An 18,642-nucleotide genomic window follows, 5' to 3' on the forward strand; every position below is an offset into this window, starting at 1 on the left:
TTAATGCGATGTACCTGGATAGTTGTTTTTGTTTCCTGCGTATGAAAACAAACATGCATTATATTGATTTTATGCTATCAAAACGCAACCGTACTGCTTATCAGACGAGTGCAAGGATGCAACGCGCCGAGCATGCCGCGCATTTTTATATTATTTACGTGTAGTTCAGGAAAGACGTAGCAGATGGCGGGACTGAGCAAGAAACGATGAGAAAGCTCTCGAGCAAGCTCTCGAGCCTCGAGCGTGGGCAAAAATCAAAACAAACAACAAACAACACAAGAACAACTTTGCCGGTGAATCGGTCAGAAAAATATTTGATCAACTCTGACAGGTATGTAGCATTTTTTATTGTGTGAGTTAAACTGTTTTTATTTAAAAGCTGCGGTTAAATGTGTATTACGAAAATTTTTAACAAATTTTTAGTTAAAAACTATGTTTTACACATTCAAATTAATTTTCTTATATTTTTTACATTTTTAATTACTTATTGTATTTCAATTCTTTATATTTTTATTACATAGTATAATTATTAAAAATTCATATTTTCAGATTTTTGACGTTTTACTTCCTTGCTGATCAAGATACATAAATTCTACAAGTTGCAACTATGGTATGATTGATTAGAAACAGTGAAAACTTACAATTTTTACTCTTAATTTTTTTTGAACAAGTAAAATTTATCTGTATTATGTGATATGTGATTTATGTGTATAAGAAATTTTGAAAGTTAATTTGATTTATTTGGTTAATTGTATGGTTTGTGATTTATTAAATATTTACTTCAAATTAAAATAAAAACCCCTTCATTATGTGCAAATTAAAATTCAACAAAGCATTATAAACCTAAACTTTTGAATGAAATTATTCATTTTGCTTCAGTCGGTGACACTTCACACGGACGTTGGAGACATGAAAATAGAACTGCAGTGCGAAAAGTGTCCCAAAACATGTGAGGTACGTTACATTTTTTCCTTATTACGTTTTTTACTATGAATGTAAAAATGGCTCCCAAATTGTTTTCAGAATTTCCTGGCTCTTTGTGCCAGTGATTATTACATTGGCAGCACATTCCACCGTAACATCAAAGGCTTCATCGTCCAGACGGGAGATCCGGAAAACACCGGCAAAGGGGGACAGTCCATTTGGGGCCGCAAGTTCGAGGACGAGTTCAGCGACGATCTGAAGGTAAGGAATTTTTGAAATTATCTGGAGAGAAACTAATGCATAATAAAATCAGCACGACGCCAGAGGAACAGTTTCGATGGCCAACAGTGGTCCAGACACAAACGCCAGTCAGTTCTTCATTGCGTATGCACCACATCAAAGTCTCGATCTCAAATACACAATTTTCGGAAAGTGAGTCAATCCATATAATTTGAATTATGGTTGCTCTTTGGCACATAAATTTAATGAATAAGGAAAAAATTGGTTCTAATTGTAAGGTCTAGAAATGAAGGGAGAATAAATTTAAATGAATATATTTGGGCCTTTGGAAAGTTCGGAACAATTTTTTCCTACTTCAATTAAAATTATATCTAAATTAGTCTTGTTCAATTTTAATAATTTAAATCTATAAATTTTAGGGTAATCGACGGACTCGAAGCGTTGGACGAGTTGGAGAAAATGGCTGTCAATCCAAAAACGTACCGACCTCTGACTGACACCAGAGTCAACAAAATCACAATTCATGCAAATCCTTTGGCTGGTTAGACATCATCAAATGTATGTACAAGTTCAGTAAAATAAATTATTTTAAATAATAAAATTGCCGTTAAAATTATTTTAAATATTAAAATATTGCACCGTTTTAATTATTTGAAAAATAATCCTTTGTGACTCATAATCGACTATCAATGTCTCTAAGTGGAAAACAATTACATTAGCGTAAGGAAATTGAACAATAAAATACTAATTGAGCAAGAGGGCAACTCCCATGATAGACGCGTGCCTCGATCTTTCCTGGTTGTCAATTTAACCTGCAGCAAGATATGAAATTGCACAACTGTGTACTTACTTCTCATTCGTCCCACGGTGTCTTTTAAATATTTAACAATGATTTCTATCGTGATGACGCTCAATTTGGCCACACGTCGATTTCTCAATACAATGGGCAACGTGTTTTCGCGGACCTTGCGAGTAACTTGCAAACCTTGATATTTGCAAATTAGATGCGAAAGAAACCAGCTTGCTCGCATTTCAATAATCTGCGAGACCTTTGTTTTGATCGCTTCACCCTTAGCATTTACGTAATAGTTAACCTGAATTATTTATATACCATTTTTAAAATGGGAAAAATTCTATTGCGCGTTTCTTTGTGGAAGCAATTTTTCTAATTTTCTGCCCACGGTGTGATGCGCACAGGGTCACTTGCAGATTTCCGTAAAAGCATAATTTTTTGAAAACAATAGTCTGTGTTTATAAATTGCTGCGAATTTTCATGAGAAGAGGAAACAACCTACTATGACGTTTTCCTGTGCACGAAAATAAATTCATAAAATCATTTTATAAGAACCGGAATACAGATTCAAAATATGTACTTCTTATATAATTGTATTAAATCGTTTGTTTGTCCAAATTTAAAAAAAAAAAAATTCAAAAAGTAATCTTTCATTGGAAAGGAATCTGTTGGACAAAAAGTCCTCAATATATCAATTTGGAATTTTTCAATTTTATAAAAAGAATTAAAGAATTATGTACATTTTTTTTTTCATTTCATTGGAATATGATTTGTCCATACCAAGGCCATGCCATCTCAATTGTTCCATTTATTTTCCTCAAAGAAAAGCAACTTTCCCTCGACGCTTGTTGAGAAATTGAAGAACATGCCGGGCGTCAGGTGGTAACGTCCGCTGCCGAAACACACATTCGCGCACACTTGTATAAAATAACGTAACAGTGGCCGTGAAGCGAGGAAACTTGATAATCGCGGGTCTATTCACTCGATCTATTCACCAATTTGGCGCCCGTGAGCTATTTACCAATGGACCTGGTTCAAGTAAAAAAGGAAGTTTTTTTTGCGTTCTACTATTATTATTCAATAAAAAATTACACGTTACTTCTAATGACTTTGGCAAACGTAATTAATTTATGCTTGGCACTTGGGATCGATCTTTCACTCGATTCACGAACCGGTGTCCTTGACCCTCAGCTTGTTTTGCATATATAAATTTGTGTTCGTTAGCAGACGCGAGGTCATGGTTTTATATTTTGTACCAATTATTGGTTCGTTTAAAAAGTACTTTACTTATCAGTGTGGATTTGCGGGGTCAAATGCTACCCATGGGACTTATTTAATAAAATTGCAGTTAGAAATGAATTAACACAGTATCTGTTATACAAAAAAGATGAAACGCCATACAGTATGCCTTTCACAAATTTTTTTCCCTTCGATAACAAATTTAAATTCTTGTTTCTTTGCGCACAGACTAAATTTGTTAGGGTTTTTTTGGATCTGCGCGTCATTTCAAACGGTGTCATATGGCGTGGACGAAATAAAAAGAGCAAGCGCAGCCACGTCCATGTTTTGAATTTCAAATTAAAATTATAAAATAATATTTGTCCCTCACCTTATTATTAAAATTTAAAAAAAAAATGACTCACAGCAAAAGTAATATTAAGATTATTCTTCCAAATTCATCTTAGGTTATTTAAATTTTAAATATTTTTGTTGATATAATAATTTAATTTTTATGCTCTTTGTTATGTGAAAGGAGCAAATATGTATGTTTCAAAATGCTGTTAATCGCACCTTATTTCTACTGATTCCTACAATTGAAATTAATTTTTTACAAGTTTTTCGTTTTCAAAATATTTTGATGAAAAACTATAAAGATATTGTGACAGAAAACGTTCCTTTCTAAATTGCGGATGGCATTGAGAACAAAACTCGTCAAGTCAACTTTAATTAATGAGCTAAAACCAAACAAATATAACGTTGAGAATTGACTTTCATTATACAAAAAATTTATTTCTAATTTACCACATTTATGTTGTCTTATTTCCTGTTCCAAAAAATCATGTAGTTAATGAAATAAATTTTAATTAGCTCATTCAAACCGGACAAACGACTTATTATAACATTTGCGTCAGCGGAAAACATTTTTCAAATGGCATTTTGTCAACATTTATTTTTAGGGCTCATTGATATTTTTCAACAAATTGACCTTTCTTTCAGTGTGCAGCATTTTTATAAAAATTTGATACGATTGATTTACCGTTTTGGTTACCCCAGAACGGCCAAAATTGTTGCCAGTAGGTGCACACATCTTTAGAATTTAAGTGAAGGAAGTTTTGCATTTTAGCAGCCCTTCATAAAGTGAAGAAAAGGGCCTCTGTCCTCCTTTTTTTATTAAAAAACATCCGGTTCTATTAATTTCTGCAACCATATTTGTATTGCGTAAGCTAGAAACAAATAAATTTAATTGTAACGATTATTAGTATTTTTTCTCACTCATGAAATGGAGTGGCAGTTGAGAATAATAAAAAAAATTAAATGAAGAATATGCACGTTTTCTTCAAGCCATCTTTAGAACGAGCTTTTTTTAAACGAAGCATCCTTGGCATTTTCGATTAGAATGAATGCAAACGATAAGCATCCCTCTTTCCGCTTGTATAATTATTTCACAATTTATTTCTCTTTTAATTTCAAACGTCTCTGCACAGCAAACCAACTCATGCTCCGTAATTAAGTAGCTCTCCGTGTTTATCCCGGCGTGCACAGATGACAAATTTTCTGATGGAAATTCCCACTGGTGCTCCATTATGCAGATTGGATAACACCTCTTTGCGAAAGAAAGTGGTTCGCCAAAAGCCCAAGTGCACCGTCACAAAATGTTGCACTTTTTTCCACTCCTCCTCTCCTCTCCTCTGGTGGAACACGTGCATATAATTTCGGTAAAATTGGTGTGTGTGTTTGTAAATGACAACCGCCGGGTTAAAATAAAGTGTGGCGGCGGCAACGAGCATCTCCCACCTTGCAGTGCCGTCGATGGTTATAAGACGCGGGTTGAAAAAAGTGTGTTAACTCGTGGTGTGCGTTCGTTCACTTTCACTCCCAAGCCAAGCAGGTACAGCGCGCTCGCCTGCAAGCGCCGCCGATTGATAGATCGCGTCCATCTGCGTCCCTGCTGCCTTCCACAGTGCGTCCCAAAAATGCCTCCCTCGTCCTGCCTGCTCGTCCTGCTCGCCCTTGCGGCCACCACCCTCGCCCTGCCGGCCACCTCTGAAAAGAAATTGACTATTGTCAAGACACTGCGTGAGTAAATTCAAAATTGGTCAAAGAATTAAAAAAAAGTTCGGGCAGAATAAATTTGGATGCAAAGAAATAATTTCATTAAAATGGAAATTTTGAAAATCATACAAATTTTGATACTTTTAGAGAGGAAAAAATAATGGTCACATTTTCTAAAAGAAAAAAAAACTTGATTAAATATTTCTGAAATTTATTTAATGGAAATTTACAATTGAGAAAAAAATCCTTAAAATTTGGTTGACGACCTTTTTTAAACAAAAAAATGTTTTCGGAGTTATGCTTGTTTTTAAAATTAAAGAAGAAAATATTTAACAATTCCATTCTTTTTTCTTCATTCGTAGCTGAAAAATCTAGTGAATGAATGGATACAAGTTATGTCACACCCACAAGCAATAGAAACGGAAGAGTGTGTTTGCAGAAAGTGGTCGGCAAAATTTCTTTTCGCCGAATCGTGTCTCTCGGTCAAACATACATAACGTATATTTGCCTTGAATTAGATGCATTCGACTAATAGACGAGACAACAAACATCCTTGTTTTGTGCTCTCTCGTAGCACAGAGCGTGCCACTTTCAGCGCCGGGGACGGGTTTCATGCATTATTATTATTGTATAAGAGTCATGTATGTGTATATATATATTCCGGTGTGTTTCTTATTCTTACATAACGCCCGGCTTTATGGTGCACGCTGTGGACGGACTGGCTGCTGCACTCGTAGAGTCAGGTGCAGCACGACTGTGGCAATAACGAGAATTGCAAATAAACGTATAAGTACTCTCACTTTCCACCAACATTCCTGCTCTGAAAATAAACTACGATCTCGCGCGAGAATAGAACCAATGTACGCTCAAAATCAATACATTATAAGCACGGCTGCTCTGTGAAGAATTGACTGAGGTGCTGATTGGAAATTGAGTTAATTTGCTCTCGGCTGCCAGTTAGAAAATAAATGGACTGCGTGAAATTTCATTGCGCAGCTTCTGTAAATGGCATTTTTCTAATTGTTAAATAAAGCGTTAAAAAAATTATTTTGCTATTAATTCCCATAGAATATTTTGATAAATTTGATGAAAAACAAAATTTGACAAAAATATTTAATATTTGTTGCATTAAATGAGACACAAATTATATTTGTTTAAACGTTATTTAAACATAATTAATTGTCACTGATTTTTAATTTTTTTCCATAAAACTGCTATCAAGTGATTCATTTTACATGAATATTATTTATTTATTTTTAAATCGTAATTTTGGAAGCAGAAATTCTGTCGATGAAAGCATTAATTCAATATGATTATTATGTTAGATATTTCTGAGGAAAGTGAAGAAACGCATCTATAATTATTGAGACCCAGAAAACCTCGAAACAAAATAATTACGCACTTGATCAATCAGAAATTTGTATTTGCGGCAAAAGTGAAATTGTGACCGACACGCTTGAAATGCAGCGCCCATATTTTTTTTTAATAATAATCCTTTTCTGGGCTCCGACACTTAAATTACAGGTCTGTCAGCCTTGAACCGACTCGTAGTTTGTGTTGCAGTGAAAAGTTCATTCAGGCTCTATAATTCACGACTGCAGTGGCTGGTCAACAAAAAGTCAAGGGCTTTGCCGAAATCGGAATCTCATTTCACAAATCAAGCTTATTAATGGATCGTGTGACACATTTTTCGGTGAGAAAAAATATAAATAAACCAAAGTGGTTGCGTTCCACTTTGCCTTATGCACCGTATTCCTCCCTGCATCTCTCAGCTGCAAGGTCAGGCGAAATAACGCCGGCCACAAATGGCAGCTGAAATAAAACTCACTCAGGTGCCCAAGCAGGTTTACTTATTTATAATTTTAAAAAAGGAGGCGAAGACGTCCATTCGAACCAAGCTCGCATCGTGTAGGTAAATTGACGTTAATTTTTCAAGAATTCAACCTTGAATTGTTTGAACAAGTAACGCAGAATTAATCTTTACGTTCATATTTAATTTAATGCCTCAAAGCTGAAAGGCCATTTTAAATATAAATTTAATGAATAATGCATTGTTGCTATTTTTTAATTATTTTTTTAGGAGAAAAATAATATTTGTTATGAATAATTTTGGCTTCTTATTTTAAAGCAGTATGAATAAAACAAAATATTTGAATTTGAAGTTTACGCTTTTGTAAAATTCTCATCTTTATGGATTCAAATAAAATTTTAAAATTCAAAAATATTTTCATTGTGAATTACAATTTCAGGGGAGGTGCCTTTGTGTTGGATTAAATTTTAAAAAGTATATTTTTAAGGATTTATTTTGTTTTGTTCAAAGATCACTTTTCAAATTTATGTTTATGTGAACCAATACCAATAGATAAAATGTAAAATATTTTCACTTAAAACCTTAAGACTCAATCAGCTGTTTAACAGAATAAGTGCAATTATTTTAGCTTTTATTAATAATAAACATCCTCACAATAGTCACCCAAGAAGTCAAATACCATTATTTCAATGTACCTAACCACACTCTTCAATTCTCAATGAACATTTCATAGTCAAAGTCAAAGCAAGGTGCAAATGATGTATTTAAGATAAAATAATATTTGAGCATGTTACACGTTATGAAAATGAGAGTTGCCAAACGAATTTTCACGGCAATTGACCCACATTCGTTTCTGTGGCAAAGGAAATTGAGAATCCCCAAAAGCGCAAATTACTAATCACTTACGTGCATGTTACTCAAACTTTGCAAATAACCACCAACTTGACCGCAGCGATATTTCCATTTCTCTTTCATCAGAGGTGACGGGTGGATAAAAAAAATCAACTCTTGAATGAATTGCCAGACATAACAAGCATTGTTTGACTGCACTTGTGAGTGTATAATATGTTGTTGACACATCTATAATAAAAGTATAGATTGCGCAATTTTGTGCAAGTCATGATGCTGGCCTACTTCAGCTCCTCAAAATCGAATTACATTAAAGTACATGAATTGGGCGGGTGAATTGCTCCATCTGCAGTTAGTGTTACGTGAAGTGATCTGCTAATTTTCGCCGCGTGTCATGCGAGTGTTGAGAGGAGCTTGCCGGCTTTCTTTATTTGACCGCAAACTCATCTTAATTGAGAGGTATCGCGTATTGTTTGAGTTGAATTGGACAGAAAGTTGCATCCAAGGTTATGTGGCGTTTTTTGTCAGAGAAATTTTGCAATAGCCCGTCGATGGGATATTTTTTTGTCTCGACGGGTTTTGAGTGCAAGTTCAAGTTCGTTATTTGTTGCCTGGTCCAGAGGCAGACTCTCTCTTGGGCAATTTACGCGTTTGTTTGCCTCTATTATAGGCTCTCGACTTTTCTCGTTGATACTTACGCGTGACTAATAATAATGCAACATTGCGACACCTCCACTTTTCTTGCAAGAGCTCGATGATTTCAATATAGCTCATTTTTAATTGTGGCCAAAAAGTTAATTTTCAAATTATCTTTAATGGCCATTGTTCTATATTTACAGATTTAATAATTATACCCAATTTGTTGACAAATTCTGAAATCTGTGGATTATTACAAATTGTTGCAAAATAAGATCTATATAATATGTGCCTTTCAAATAGTAAATTACTTGTTAGCAATCAAAAACTTTACTCTCGTCCTGGCTTAATTATTATTTTATTTTTATTTTGCCATCATAATTGTTTTTTTTATCATCTGTGCTTCAATTTATCTGTATTGAATAGTGAAATCAGGTCTTTACACAATGGTTGTTAAAAGTTCCAATTGCTTTCTAGCAATTATATAAAAAAAATGGCTCCTATTGTTGTAAAAATTTAAATTGAACATGTCAATTAGAGTTTTGAGACAGTTGTTGAAGGAATTTGCATTTTATATTTGCACTTACGATTTTTAAATCATTATTATTATTTTGTTAATTATATTGGTCTTTCACAAAATTTAAGGGAATTATTATTCAAATTCCGAAACATAAAAATGCAAAAAAAAAATTGAAACCCCGCAATTTTCATAAGTATATATGCAACCGGAGCATCGGGTGTATCATCGCGAGAGAGTTGAAGACGTAACTTATTATACAACTGCCGGTGAATCACGTTCTGGATTTTACAGTCCGTGCCAGCATCATCAGGTAGCACTCCATTAAATGGGAACTGCTCTCGCGATGAGCCGGTGTCCGTTTGTATTAGCCGGCTAGCTCGAGTGGTCATGGTTATATTATGATTATATTGTTGACTTCCTCGAGAGAGAAAGCCGGCGGCGGCGGCCACCGCACACACTGCAGCGGAGCTTGTTAGATGCAGAGCTTTCTCTCGCACCATCTTACGTCACCGTCCGAGACGGCTGCGACGAGACCCAGTGGCCTTTTGGCCGCCGGAAGAAGCGCCTGATTAATTTGCCAGACTCAAACCCGTTTCGTGAATTAGGAAACGCACACTTTTCCGTGTTTAATAAGGGGGAAAAAGCAACGAAAATGTGAGAATTTTCAAATATCTATTATATGGGATTTCAGGCGTTGAAGTCTCCCAAATATTTGTCCTCTTTTTAATTCTAACATTTTTAATTCTTATTGGCATTAGCAATTTACAACTAGAGCTAGATTTTTAACAGCTAAACTGGCTTTCTAAGAAAATTATTGCGCGATGAAGTTTCAGTATGTGCTCGTCTTCTTCCTATTGAGTAACGGAACGACATTTAATCACATCTAAATTGGGGCCACTGTAACACAATATTCATACAAAGTGTATAATTTACATTCAGCTCTCGGTTTCTTTTCAACTTAGAAAGAGGAGGGATAGTGCAGTACCATGAATCGAATGAGCGCGCGCGTATACTACGGAATTTGAATCACGTAACACCGGTTATGTCGGTGTTATACAATCGGGAAATACTCTGGATTAGCAATAGTGCCGCGGAGTTGAGGCATAAAATTCAGAAATGAGATCATTTAATAAAGCGAGTTTAAATTATACACTCGGCAGATAGCAATTGTAGCTTACGAATCAATCCACAATTTAATTTGTTTATGTGTGTTGTTTTAATACATAACAAATAAAATAAATATATTGATCAAAATTTTACTTCAATCAATTTAAATTTACTGTGTTAATACTAAAAGTAATGTTTGGATAAAATTTACTTTAAAATTCATATTAATTTTCTTTATCTTATTTTAATTTACTTAATAAAAATTACTCAATATTATAAAATCTAATCAAAAGTTTAATTTGTTTAATTTTTTGTATAAAAAAACAAATTCTGATGCTTTCTGTAATTATTCCTGGGTGTTTCAAATAACCCACAGGAGCGTAAAATTGGTAGCGTGCTTGCTTAAGGAAATGATTAATTTGCTAACAGTCATCAAGCATTTAGCGGTGGTTGAGCGTCTTTGCGGAAGACGCACTCATTTTCACGGTACAAAAGTTAGGAAAGTGGCAGCGTTTTGTCATCGCTGCTCGCTCTAGATGTACTCCTTTTGAAACCGACAAAAAGCACGCCATTGGTGAATAAATAAATCATAAATTTTGCGCCGATTTATTCTCTTGAATGGATAAGAGATAGGTTTCACGCTCGACTTGCGCACCGAGCCGGTTGCATAATCGCCGCACTCCACTTCCAAGAAAATGATAAAATATTGTTCCGCTAGAGACGCACGAATGGGTTTTAATGTAATTTGTCCTGATTGTTGCAGCCGAATACATCATTCCATGCACGAAAACCGACCCTGAGGTAAACAACTGTATTAAGAACACCTTCAACCACCTTAGGAAATATCTCCAGAGAGGTAAGTTCATAATATATATAATTTTTGTGCAACCATAATTGCAATCTAATGAAAACAAACAGATCTTTAGCATTAAATTTCGTCACGAGGAAGTTTTTGTACCTCTCTGATGCCATGTTTGTCTGTGAGTGAGAAAAGTAGCGCACCCGTGAAGAGCACACGTGACCTATATTTTCGCATCTCTTTCTTTCCTAAGGCCAAGGACACGCTACTTTCACTTTCTTCGAAAATTTCTATTACGTGTGTCCTGATCGCAACCTTGAACCTCTTCTTCCGATAAGTCTCTCAAAAAAATTTCCCCAACATTTTAGGCATTCCCGAGTTGAACATGGACCCTCTGGACCCGCTGCGGCTGGACCAGTTGTTGATGGAGAACGGCGTCGGCAACGTGCGAGTGCGCGCCCTGTTCAACAACATGACGGTGCTCGGCGCCGGCAACTACACGGTCATCACTGTCAAGTAATGAAATGTCAAGATTTTCGCGCCCAAACCGGTTGGCCGCGGCTGCTCATTCTCATACATTTTTATTGCATGCGCGCCATAAAGTCAATGTCAATTTTCGCCATCTTTCACTTTAAACTCGCGTACACCGGCCTGCCTTGTGCTTTTTTGAATCTTCGAATTTCAAGGACAGTCGGTCTGGTGAAATAATATGTATTAAACGGGCGTGATTCACTCTCGTAAACAAACTTGACCGTAAACTCGTTATACCAAATAAAACGACCATTGCAAAATTTTCAGGAGCGACCTGAGCAAGCTCAGAATAGATTTGGGTATGCGCCTCCCGCGGCTCTCCGCCATGGGTCACTACGAGGTCACTGGCCAAGTTCTTCTGTTCCCCGTCAGAAGTCGAGGCGATTTCTGGGCAACTTTCAGTAAGTTTTTAGAATTAAATTTTATTTCAATTAAAATTTGAATGAATTTAAATAAAAAGACGAATAAGAAAAAATTGTACTAGAAAATTAAATTTAAATTATTTTCTTTTGTCAATTTAACATCAAGATCAAAATTCCCTTCTCCTCCCCTAGTCCAAAAGAACGGGATTAATGAGGGCAATCCGAAAGCCAAAGGCAATTTGAAAGGCGTGTTACATTATTCTTATTGTTAGCAAGATTACGTTCTTTTTTCATTGCTTATAATATACTTTTAACATACATCTGTGCACACTGGAAATTTTTATAACAGAAATTATCATCTAATTTTAATTAAAAATATCATTTTCAAACATTATATAAATATTAATGTTATTATTAAATATATTCATTTTTAAGTTAAAATAATTTAGCAATATAATTTTAAGTGCAAAAAAATGTTGATATGATTAAATATTTTGCAAAGTTATATTATTCACAAGAACGAAAATGGCTATGCAAAAAAAAATTGTTTGTAACGAATTTGAATTTCTTATTTATTCTTATTTAAAACATTTTTCGCCCTCAATAGTGAAGACAGATGGTCCAAATCTTTCAAATCGCTGAACTTTTAAATTTTGTGGATTTTACGATTTTATTTTCTCAACTGATAATGGTCAAAAAATTTTTTACTTTATTTTAAATAAATAAATGTCACAGGTTGAAAATAAGCAACCTTTCTACTTAAATTATGAAATCCAATAGGTCTGGTGTCCGTACAAGTAAAATTCATTTCCATATAATATTTGTAATTAATTTCAGATGACATCACTGCTGTGGTTTCTGTGTATGGCCGCAACGTCACAAGAAGTGGAGAGCATTTCATGTCGATCGAAAAGCTGGGCATTGATTTCCATCTGGGAGGAAAGTCGCGATTCCGCATTAAGGACGTCGTCAATGGAAACACTGTGATTGGTAATTAAGCATGTCAATTTAAAGAATAAGTATTTTAAATCAATGATTATAATGACAAATCAAATTTTCTGAACCAAAGGAAAAAATTAAAAATTTGTTTTATTTAGGTGAGGCTATGAATCACTTCTTGAACGAGAACTCCAACGAGATCATTGACGAAATGAAGCCGGCGGCCGGCGCAAGTATTGGCAAACACTTCAAGTCCTTCCTCAACCAGGCCTTCCTGCAAATTCCACTGCGTTTGTGGATGAGAGACTCCGACGGCGACGAGTAAATTATTTATGCACACGCGAACTTTTATACAACTCTCTGCAGCAATTTCCGTGATCTGATCTCTAGTTTGAGTGGACGTAAGGCCTTTAGGTGAAAGGTTAAAGTGAAAATTTCGGTGAAAGATCGCTTTTTCATTTCCTCAACTTGTTATTGGTTCAACTAAAAGTAATCTGACGACTTGGTTTTAAACAAAAATATTGGACCGTTCTTTTTACAAAATCTTACTGTAATTTTAGACCTTGTGCATTTTAGAATATTATCACACTTGAGTGTCCATGAAAGAGTTGTAATTTGAGGAAAAAGTTGTAAATAATGTACATAATCAACTTGCGTAGCTTTTCTACTTTGACTAAAACTTCCTTTGTTAACTGTAATTTAATGTTAAATGTAAGAAGTGACTTTTAAATATAAGGCTATAATTATTAAATGAAAAACGCTTATTTTTTGTATTCAAACCACTATTATTCGTTTAGGGCGGAGACGCCAAAATAGATAAAAGGTTCATGGCATTTTATAGATTATAGTTCAGATCGTTCTAATCATAAAATGGGGACGATTCGCAAATAAAGCGTGTCTCAATGCATTTTGTGATACAAAGATAAATTTTTTTGAAGGCTTCATTAATTTTTATCAGCAAAAAAGAGCGGCGTGCTAAGGCATTGCCAGAATGCAAAAATTAGGCCAGTAGAGCAGTGTGCCAATCCACGACGCATTCGTTGATTGACACTTCCAGCCCAAGGAAAAGTAAAAGATAATAATTGGTAACTTAATTTGCATTGCATAATTTCAAATGAAGTATATTAAAAACATATCATACAACAATTGGAGTATATTTATCAAGTTAAATAAAAAGTCTATGATATAACTATATACATTCAAGTACCTTTATAAGTCCAAGTTCAAATCAATTATTACCATAAGTTTGAAAGTTTCAAAGCTAATTTTAACAAATATTTTTTTTTTCGATATAAATTTTAAAATTTTTTTTAATGCCTTAAAATTTGAAACACAATGATTTTCCTCATTTTTTTTTAATTGTAAATAAGAACAAAATTTATTATAAAATTTTTGAATCGTGTGTGAAAAATTTTCCCTGAAACAATAAAAGGTTTTTTTATATTATTAGCTCCATTTCATCTGATAATTTGTTTTACATTTAGATAACATTGTGAGAATCTTAATAGCCTATTAATTTTTGTACTTTTATTAAATTGTCCCTTTTTGTGGAGGTTCGCGCTGTCCGAACGGCGCGCAGCGTGGTCTGGAAGAGCAACCTTTGACCCGGCGGTGGCCTTTGGCTAAGGCTATAAGACGTTCATTCTGCCCCGCAAGCGTCAGTCATTTGATTGTCTGTCGCCTACAAGAGCACCAAAATAAGACGCCTTCGAGTTTGATCCAGTGCTGGGACAGATTTTACTGGAATCGCGTACGACAAAGCAAACTGTGTGGCAATCGGTCCCATCTAACTTCCGAGCGAGACTATAAAGGGCCTCAATTGCCGGAGCGGACTAGAGGGAAGAAGCCGATAAAGGATGGTGGCCAAATTCTCCAGGAGACAATGGCTCACGCTTATGGTGTTTGGTATCGCCAATTTTTGCAATGCGATTTGCGTCTCGCTTCAAGCACCGTTTTATCCGATGGAGGTACAGTAGTTTTACTCTCTAATAAAATTTTACTTCATGATTTTAATTTTTTTTCTTTAATATGTTTTTTTTTTATGATAAAGTTTATTATTGAACTTAGCCTGCATACTAATTTTTGCTGTAAGGAAATTTTTTAATTATCAAATTTAGCAATGTTTAAAAATTTAATACTTCAATAAAACTTCCTTCAAAAAAAGAGTACATAAAAATTATCCAGTATGATGTTTAAAATTTTTAATTTGCTAAATTAAATTTTTCGGAATAAGTGCTGAACGCAGTCTGATTTGCAGTGAAATCTTATCATCGTCAAATAAATAAATTAAAAGAAAAAATATTATTAAAAAAAACTCTGGGTTCAGCGATAATGAGACTCATTAGTTAAAACTAGGTTACTGAGATAAATCGACTGCTGAGCTGACATAGTTCAAAGATATTCTAGAATGATATTTTATTTTGGGGTTTTTCGAACAATTGATCATACAAAAAAGACGAGACACGCGCTCTCTGTGTTTGCCGATGCAGGCCACAGGTCGTGTGGTTGAGCAATGCATGTTTCAATAAAATCTCTATACAATGCATTTATTTTGTATTCCATAAATTTCGTAATTTGTCCATTTGCAGCCAAAAAGCTGTCAAAAAATTCTGATTACAATCAACATAATTGATCACTTAGATAACCTTTGCATTTAAACTGACTCATTTTTCTCCATTCACAAGTCAAATACGATTAATAGCTGGTACAAAAGGTTGTCCAAACGCAGAGAACGCAGTTTTCGCTTTGTGAGTCAACGAACCCGGTCGACATTGACCTTTGTTATTTTATATTTTGCGCGTCGTAGTACAAATTCATTGTTGTAGAAATGAGTGTTTAGTAGCCAAGAAAGTTTATTTATAAATCACAGCAAAGGCACTACTGATAAAGAGATGCTTCTTAGCGCAAGTGTTAAATTTAAAAAAAGAGAGAGATAAATAAAGATTAAAATTTAGTTAAAAGATGTTCGTGTTTAATTGAAAATTGACATTTCAAAATTTTTTGCCAAAAATAGGCTGAGAGGAAAGGAGCTACTGCGACGGAATACGGCTTGGTGTTTGGCGTCTTTGAACTCGTTGTCTTCCTTATCAGCCCCATTTATGGCAGACACGTGAGTATCACTTGTGTTCTCGCATTTTACTATAATCGCGCTCACTCAATGTCAAATTTTATGGCTTTCTGTGACGACAAAAATTTTCATTCAGTCTTTCTCGACCAAGGTCAGATGTGCTATCAGTATGATTTTTTATGTCGCCTTCTAATGAGTGCATTAGCCCACTTTCTAAGAAAATTCTCAAAATTTTATTTGAACTTTAAGTTAATTGGGGCCATTAAATTTCACTTGCTCAACAAAGTGCAGCGAATGCGTTAATTTGCGTCGTCATTTATTAATTTTTGCGTCACGCCACGAGAGCAGTACTTATAAACTTCACAGCAAGTTGACCCCGCCAGCCAACCTTTGACACCGCATTTAATTAAAAATTGAGAATTAAATTCAATAAATCGCACTTCACTTATCTATCACATCCTCTTGATATAATTATATTTTCCAGTTGAACCGAATCGGTCCGAAATATTTATTCAACGGAGGAATATTTACTGTCGGCACATGTGCAATTCTCTTTGGGTAGGTCTCCGAATAGCAAATAAATAGTACAAATTTTAAGAAATAATTAAATTTTTAGTCTCCTAGACCGAGTGGAGGGTCACTACCCTTTCATCGTGCTCTCCTTTGTAATAAGAATAGTTGAAGCGCTGGGCAACGCGGCCTTCTTGACCGCCTCATTCGCGATCATTGCAAAAGAGTTTCCCGACAACGTCGCCACAACCTTTGTAAGAAATATCCACATTCTATTTCATCCTTGTTTGTGAGAGAGGAAAAAATTATTCAAACAGGCTTCACTGGAGACGTTTTTCGGCCTGGGACTCATTACGGGTCCGACGGTCGGTGGAGCCCTGTATCAGGTCGGGGGCTACACAACCCCTTTCGCCGTGATGGGCTCGGCGCTTTTCCTCTCCGCAGTCATGACTGCGCTCGTCCTTCCCGACCACGGAGACTCGGACATTGACGCTAAAACCGGACGTAAGAGAGAAATACAAATTATAAAATATTAATCAATGTAATAATTTATATTTGTAATTAGCAAGCATGTTGGCTGTGCTGAAAATTCCCGGCGTGCTGTTGGCCGCGTGCAGCATTGTCGCCACTTCGATCAGTATAGGTTTTCTGCAGGCCACTCTGGAGCCACACTTGCGACAAGTGAGTTTTTTAGGGGGGGGGGGGGTTTGCAGGAAACTTAGAAATTAAATTTTGTACTTAATCAATTAAATTTGTTTATATTTTTTTTTTATTTTTTTTTTTTTATAGTTTGAATTGTCACCCGTGGTTTTGGGTTTGATGTTTGTCGTCAACGGTGGCACCTACGCCCTGACGGCACCATGCTTTGGTTGGCTGTGCGATCGTTACGTGGACCCCAAAGTTATCACCGTCTTCGGAAGCCTTCTAGTCATTTTCGGCTTCTCGCTAATCGGCCCGGCGCCGTACTTGCCCTTTGACACGTAAACAAAGCAGATTCCAAGTGAAATTAAATGCGAAACGCTATATTTCTCTTCTTTTGTTTGCAGTTTGCTGTCGGTCAGTATTGTTGGTCTTGTGAGTCACGGACTGGGTATGGCCGCGCAATTAGTCGCATCATTCACTGACGCCTTGCGAACAGCATTGTAAGTAGAAAAAAATAGCCATAATTTAAATAAAATAATTACTTTTTACTTAGTTCTAGAATAATTTTTTAAATTATTAAATCGATTTAAATTAATACTATTCATTTTTATTTTTAAATTTGAAAAGAATTAAATTTTAATTTCTCTGTAAAATTATTTGCAGCGAGCACGGTTACCCAAACAACTTGGAGACGTACGGTCTCATTTCTGGCCTTTGGACCTCAACTTTTGCACTCGGCGCCTGCATCGGTCCCTCGATAGCCGGTTGCCTTTTTGACAGCGTTGGATTTCGCCACTCGACGACTTTTGTTGTCGGCTCCCATGTTTTAGTGGTACTATTTCTCCTAATTAAAAAAAATAATTGTCTCACAAAATAACAATTAAAGGGAATAGCCGTGACCGTGTTTTTGGTGTTCGGACGTCAGCGCGGCCCGTACAAAGATATGGACGACTCTTTAAGCACAGACAACACTTCCGACACCCTGGTGATTGAAAGCACTGACCTGAGCAACAGCTACTGCCGCAGTGGAAAGCACAGGAGAAAAACTCTGGCCGGCAGCATCTCCATTGAGAGGCCACCAGGAATGATCAACGGACTCAGCGTGTGCAGCAGTTACAAAAATAAGTAATGACGAAACGATAGGGGAAAAAATCACTTATTTAATTTAATTCAAAATTTTTCCAGATACGGAACTTGGCAGAGGGAAGATGGTTCGTCAGTGCTGATCGGTCCATACAGCTCAAGCTACGGAAGCATCGAGCTGGGAGGTCGGGCGCCGCTGCTCACGTCAGACACCAGAGCAGCCTAATCTCCACATTTTCCTCACTCCATGCCAATCATCATAATTCATTTTAGGAACAATAGACTGTGTAATGAATAATTTTCAAATTTCACATAATTTTAAAAAGGCCGTTGTCTTAATTTTAATCAGCAAACACACTACGTCAAAGCGGCATCTTCCTAGTTTCGATAATTATGATTAATTTAGCTTTAATTCTTCACTTTTTATTTTAATGCATTTTTATGGGTAGTTGTCATTGACGCCGTGCTGAATTCATAATAAAGTTTGTATAAAACTGAAATGATGATTTTCATAAATGTGACATCCGTTTCGCAATGAAAAAATCTTGGTCAAGATA

General features: G+C 35.5%; 3 protein-coding genes across 3 annotated transcripts; all 3 read left to right on the forward strand.

Annotated features, from left to right (window-relative positions):
• The first annotated feature begins 197 nt into the window (after positions 1 to 197).
• Positions 198 to 1,780, forward strand: LOC132203365 (peptidyl-prolyl cis-trans isomerase-like 3). The gene is made up of 6 exons (XM_059631085.1): positions 198 to 331; positions 550 to 610; positions 880 to 954; positions 1,024 to 1,185; positions 1,238 to 1,356; positions 1,584 to 1,780. The coding sequence occupies exons 2-6, from the start codon at positions 608 to 610 to the stop codon at positions 1,708 to 1,710; spliced, it is 486 nt and encodes a 161-aa protein (XP_059487068.1). The 5' UTR covers positions 198 to 331; positions 550 to 607; the 3' UTR covers positions 1,711 to 1,780.
• A 3,230-nt stretch (positions 1,781 to 5,010) lies between these two features.
• Positions 5,011 to 13,551, forward strand: LOC132202984 (uncharacterized). Its single transcript, XM_059630378.1, has 6 exons — positions 5,011 to 5,254; positions 10,916 to 11,008; positions 11,320 to 11,467; positions 11,750 to 11,883; positions 12,682 to 12,834; positions 12,942 to 13,551. The coding sequence occupies exons 1-6, from the start codon at positions 5,152 to 5,154 to the stop codon at positions 13,106 to 13,108; spliced, it is 798 nt and encodes a 265-aa protein (XP_059486361.1). The 5' UTR covers positions 5,011 to 5,151; the 3' UTR covers positions 13,109 to 13,551.
• Positions 13,552 to 14,449: 898 nt separating this feature from the next.
• Positions 14,450 to 18,585, forward strand: LOC132202983 (MFS-type transporter SLC18B1-like). The gene is made up of 11 exons (XM_059630377.1): positions 14,450 to 14,750; positions 15,797 to 15,892; positions 16,335 to 16,408; positions 16,467 to 16,614; positions 16,678 to 16,864; positions 16,926 to 17,041; positions 17,150 to 17,340; positions 17,407 to 17,502; positions 17,666 to 17,834; positions 17,889 to 18,127; positions 18,188 to 18,585. Exons 1-11 carry the CDS (start codon positions 14,640 to 14,642, stop codon positions 18,309 to 18,311), a joined length of 1,551 nt encoding a protein of 516 aa, XP_059486360.1. The 5' UTR covers positions 14,450 to 14,639; the 3' UTR covers positions 18,312 to 18,585.
• Positions 18,586 to 18,642: the final 57 nt, after the last annotated feature.

The sequence above is a fragment of the Neocloeon triangulifer genome, unplaced genomic scaffold (assembly GCF_031216515.1).
Source record: "Neocloeon triangulifer isolate White Clay Creek 2 clone unplaced genomic scaffold, ASM3121651v1 ptg000017l, whole genome shotgun sequence".
Taxonomy (NCBI): Eukaryota; Metazoa; Arthropoda; class Insecta; order Ephemeroptera; family Baetidae; genus Neocloeon; species Neocloeon triangulifer.